Source organism: Protopterus annectens, chromosome 15.part0, assembly GCF_019279795.1.
Source record: "Protopterus annectens isolate FY-2018-M chromosome 15.part0, PAN1.0, whole genome shotgun sequence".
Classification (NCBI taxonomy): Eukaryota; Metazoa; Chordata; order Ceratodontiformes; family Protopteridae; genus Protopterus; species Protopterus annectens.
This window is the reverse complement of record NC_056749.1, coordinates 395,832,289-395,838,288: the sequence shown is the minus strand read 5'-3', so window position 1 is coordinate 395,838,288 and position 6,000 is coordinate 395,832,289. Positions and strand designations below refer to the sequence as shown.

General features: G+C 34.1%; 1 protein-coding gene across 1 annotated transcript in view; it reads left to right on the top strand.

Annotated features, from left to right (window-relative positions):
* Positions 1-990: 990 nt before the first annotated feature.
* LOC122789837 (connector enhancer of kinase suppressor of ras 2-like) overlaps positions 991-6,000 on the top strand; it is a 2,725,661-nt gene continuing 2,720,651 nt past the window's right edge. The window contains exon 1 of the mRNA XM_044057275.1: positions 991-1,181. Coding sequence (XP_043913210.1) covers positions 1,118-1,181 — 64 coding nt within the window. The 5' untranslated portion in view covers positions 991-1,117. The remainder of the gene's footprint in view (positions 1,182-6,000) is intronic.

The following is a 6,000-nucleotide window of genomic DNA, read 5'->3' as shown; positions in this document are numbered from 1 at the left end:
GGGGGGGGGGGTAGTTTGCTTTACTGACTGTATTTGTTTACACAAATTTTGTATTTTCCTGAGGAGTAGACAAACAGTGTGTAATTAGATCCACCTAAACACCACTTTTTTATTACAGTGTATCATTTTTTTCTCACAAAACTATTATAGTACATTCATAAATTAACATTACTCATATCAAAACTATTTCTGGAGTGAGCTTATATATCCCAGATTTGGTTATTTATGTATGTGTTAGCTGAATTCTGAGATGTAGCTAGAAGACATTATAGAACTTAGTGAAGTGTAAAGCTACATGCCAGAAAATAGACCCGAGTGAAACAGAAAGCTGTGTGCAAAAAGTACTGAATAATATTCAGTCATGCACTGTCTTTCATTTATCTATGATTTGTGTTTGAAAATGTAGGCATATAACATGTATTCACTTCATGTGAAAAACTGCAGTGACAGTGAACATTTGATTTATTATATAGACATACCGTTAATTTAGTTACAGATTCTTATTTTTTTAATTCCAACAACCCAGTAGATATTCTTGCATTAACCTTGCTCCTTTTATAGTCAGTAATGCATCTAACCACATCATGATTTACCATTAAAGTACACAGCAAGCTCTGTACAGAAAGAAAATTAGTATAAAAATAGTTGAGGTGGACAAGCAATTATGGTCTTTGAGAATGATGTTCAGAAAATAAATCCTGATATTATTATTTCACTTCATGGCAATATTGTATTGGACAATGAGACTGATTTTTCTGTGCAGTTTATTTAGTGCGGGGAGAAATATGTTTTATTCAAAAAGCAGCTGAGAAAATCTGGAAAGTTGTGCATTTTTCTATCAAAAAAAAAATGACACCTAATTTTAAATCTAATTTGAGGAGCCTACTCGTATCAGGTGCAATTTAATGTTAAACCAGTGGGTGGCATAAATAAGCCTTTACCATAAGCTGTGGATTGTGTGAAACGTCATCAGAAGAAGAAGCAGAAACCTGGAGGGACAAAGCATCCTTTTTGCTCTGGATTGCACTGCTAAGATGCATGCAGCTCGTTTGTTTCAGCCATGCTTTGAAAAAAATAATTTTCTTTTTTAAATCTGGCATTTGCTCAGTGACCAGCAATGGCTTTGGTAATGGAACCTATAAGTAAGTGGACACCCAAGCAAGTAGTAGAGTGGATGAAAGGTAGGACCATTTTTTTTATTTATTTATATCTGTTGTACTATGCACAATTAAAGCTTTTCCGTCTTGCATCAACTTCTGTGCAGGACATTATACTTGGAGATAACAGGTATATTTTTCAAAGACATCAAGCATGCATAAGCCTAGAAGCAGATATCATCCTATGAAAGATGAAGAATTCCTTTATAGCATTCTGTCATATGTTGCAGTACAATACAGCTGTGCAGAGATGGCTACATAAGACACGAGCATTAGCAATACCACACACTACACAGCTGCATATGCTGAGCAGGATGAATACTGTTATTTAGAGTCACTCTTGATTAGCAGTGTGATTCAAAAAAATCAGGTGATGTGATGCAATGGCTAATAAATGGATGTGGCACTTGCTTATAATGTGTGTATAAATGAATAAAACATTGCACTCTGCACATCTGGCTTGAGGGTTATTTTCTTGTGTTTGTCTATGCATTGTTTATGAATGAAGTCTTCCAGTTCTAGCAAGTATTTTGTATGCATTTCCCCATTTTGCTGCATTCTGTGCATAAGCTCAGCTACCATGGACAGTGCATCTTCTGCCATATATGGAGAATGATAGTCAGCTTGTTCTGTAATGCATGGTTTCACTAGAAAAATATACTCCCATATTACACACTGGCAGTGCTGTTAGCCATTTACTGCTTGATATAAAGTATGAATAATTACTGCTGTCTTTTCAATTTAGACTGGAATTTCTTAACATGCAGTATTTTGCAAGCCCCTTCTATATTTAAGGTGGCAAGGCATCTACACTGCTCATATTTCCCCATACTAAGGAAAAGCAGTATGTGGCATGGTAACTTCCTGGGGATATCCCCCTTACTATGCCATCTTAAAACAGATAGAAAACTAATACACACACACACACACACACACACACACACACACACACACACACACACACATATATATATATATATATACACACACACACACACACACACACACACACACACACACACACACACACACACACACACACACACACACACATATACACACACACATATATGCACACACAAACACTCGCACTGTCAGTATATTATGGTTTCCTAATGGGCGACGCCAAGGAGAGATACTTTAATATGCACATAATCTCATTACAAAAAAAAAAAAAAAAAAAAAAAACAGTATAACATTTATTTTAAAAATGTTATCCCTCTAATGCATTTTATAAACATTAAGTAAATCATCACTTTCATTCTAAAGGTTATTTTTTATGGCTGGTCTTTTACCAGTGAATCTGAGCTACCTTAAGTTGTGCTGAATTAATGTAATTGGGGGAAGCTTGCAGTACGTTTGTCAGGTTACTGTCATTTCGAGCAAGTGGTGATACTAATTATTCTGTGTGTGTCAGCTAGGAAGCTTTTTGAGACTGTTGGCTGTGCAATTGTGTATTTATGGAGAGTAATTTTTAAACAATGTAGCAGAAATAATGTTGTTCACTGGTACCTGAGAGAAGAGACTGTATTACAAAATATCTGGAAAGATTGCTTTTGCGCCAGCATGTACTTTTACAAGGATACTTTGCTGCATTTGAAATACATATTAGTGGAGTGGACCATGCAGAACAGCTAACTAAAAATAACTATATGGTAATCAGAAATAATACATTAGAGTCTTACCAGCTGTGTTTAATTTTTGTTCTGTTAGCATTGGCAGTTGCTTTTACTTCATTACTTAAAGTGAAGCAGTTTTGTCATCTGATTAAAAAAAAAGAGAGAGAAGCATAAGTATATTTGATTTGAATAAAGATAGGTTCAGTGTTATCTGATTTTGAAACATTATTTTCTTATTCATTACATCAGTTGTATATAATCTCCATAATATTCTCTATAAATGTAGAAAATATTCGTGTAAGATAACACATGTATAACTAGTCCAAATCAACTGCATCATATTGGTACATAAATGAAGCATCTCAGAATACCCCTTTGACTTGCAAAAAATAATGCTTATATGTTTTTCACAAACAAACTTTTTCCACATTTATTTATGTATATATAGTTTTAAACCTGCTAGCTTCTATATTATACTTCTTTCTAATTCAAATTTCTGCACTAGTTAATTTTGAATTGCTTGACACTGTGTCAGTGCTGTTTAGAAAAGGAACCCAAGCAAGCCCCATGTAGTATTATTTATGAATAAGCATTCCATTTATTTAACTTTGCATATGAATCACTGTTCATTCACCCACGTTTCAGGAGTTTTTCTTAATGCATTCACATGGAAAAGCCCAATAATGTAGCCAAGCTAATTATATTGTGACACATTGTGTGAGACAGATTTGAATATATTTGTTTTCTCATTATTTGTTAGGGTCACATTTGCTAGACTTAATCTCTTCCACTTGCAATTTGAAGCCTATTTCTATTAAATAATGAAAGATAGGTTGCATTGTAACATTGTAAGTATTTTATGTAATGCTATACTAATGCAGATACTTCTCCATGCATCCATCAGAATCAAAATGTTTCCATTTAAATTAGCATTCTGCCTTTATATGCTTTTTTCTGTCTTGTATTCTATTACTTGGTTATCTTGGTTCCACCCCTTCCCTTTCATAACCTGTTAGAGGTGATAGTTTCTTAAAGCAATAGTATTTGTTAGGATTTGCATCACATATTTTGATATTATGGTACAAACTATATTTGACTTTTTAACTTTGTTTTAGTTCTGTGCTGTTGATTTTAATCTCTTGCCAAGTCTTGTTATACATACACAAAAACATCTGGTTTTATTACCGTACCACTTATTGGCTTTCATAGCTAGTTGCATTCATCTTTAAGTAATAATTAGATATAAACTATAGGAAATTTTGTACTGAATAGTCAATGTCTTTCACAATTGTGTATTACTCAGCTGCACAATATGATGGCACTTGTAGCTTGAGCTTCTGCCATCAATTAAGGTATACTGTATCTTAAAGTGATTTGTTTTCTTTTAATAGTTGTGTCTCCCATCTGTTAGTAAGGAAACTTCAATAACTGTATGTTGACAAGGACCTATCTGATGATTAAAGAAGAGCTGCAGGCGGGCAAAACATTTTGTTAGCTTGATTTTAGTGGGCAAGTATACGTTTGTACATTTGTTATTGTATGTACTTATCTTTATCAAACATTCACAAAATCGGTTTCATTTATAATGCTATAGTAAAGGAAAACTAATTGTGTGCTATTGGTGGCAATTTGTGTAGCTGCTTTTATCTCGGGATATGTTTTGATTTTCAAATAGAGAAAGAATACTGTAATTTAGGGATTCTATTGTATATTTTAAATGTATTTTAACCAGATAAATAAATAAATATGATATGTACATAGCTGTCCTTATGTATGTATGCAAGTTTGTATCCTGGGAGTACTAGGACAGTTTAATAACCTCCAATGTGCTACTCACTATGTACATAAATGCTGTATGATTCATATCCCTTCATTAAATAATATATCCACTCTCTTACTGTTCATTAGTGAAGCCTTGAAGTTTTCCTTCCTATATCAATGAATACATTATTGTTTGTCTTTCGGCTTTTCCCATTAAGGGGTCGCCACAGTGGAACTCCGGTCCGCTAATGATTGGCAGTAGATTTTTACAAAATGCCGAGGTGCCAGCTCGATGCTCAACCTTCAACGAAGGCAACCCATTTACGCATGCATGTCTTTTGAACGCTACCCAACCGTGGAGAGGACATGCAGACTCCACACAGAAGGCACTCCCAAGCACAGCCGAGAATCGAACGGGAGAACCTCTTGCTGTGAGGTAGCAACGCTACCGCCGTACCACTGTGGCATCTATATCAATGAATATATTAAACAGCATATTTACAGTTCCATCTGGATTCAGTTTCTGTAACCAGAATGGTCAGAGTAGAAGTATTCACGTTGGATTTCATTAGAGGAATATAGTCCCAATAATAATGCAAAACTTCTGTTGTATATTTTTAGTGGAAATAAAAAGCATTTCACTTGATGTTCCACCCATATAGGGGAAATAAATGAATCAAAGACACTAGAAAGCTAAATGACATGCTAAGTCATCTTTAAAGAAAGTGACACATGCGAAATTGAAACTACTAGGCTATGCTCTACCCCCACAACAGTAACCTGTTTTAAATGCCCAGTTACATATTATCCTCATATCACATTGTATGGAAATAAAGACAAAACAATGCCAGTGCTTGCTTTTCCTCATTAAGGAATCTAGTTTTATGATTATTGTGATAAAGTTAAAGTTAATATTTTTGTAGACTCTTTGTAAAATTTATACTGTAAAGTAAAATTAGCACAGAGCTTTTCTAAAATAGATCAATTTCTGAATGTTTCATCCATGCTTTTGATTAACCTGTTTTGGCTTTTTTGTGCTTCAGAGCCTCTTTTCTGCACAATATATTTATTTTGGTTTGCTGAAATGCAATAAGGTATGCAGTTATGTTAGACTTACTTTTAGGCCGGATATAAGTCATACAGACAAGAAGGGGCATGTACTCTGTTCTTTTACATAACTGATATTATTCATGTCCTTGCTTGTACTACATATAACCAAATATAAGAGCAGCAACTAGAAAATAAACACAGTAGAGCAAGATGAGCCAGGTAAAACTGTGCAGAACTTCCTGTTCCATGTAAATTCATATTTCAGTAGAATTTCTTAGTAAGGGTACCTGTAACATTGTATGTGGAAATCAAGATATACGTATATACTAGTCTTGGTATATAATAATTTACAAACCACGCAATATCAATATAAACAAGAATGATTTTGCTCTTTAAAATAATCAGTGTTGACT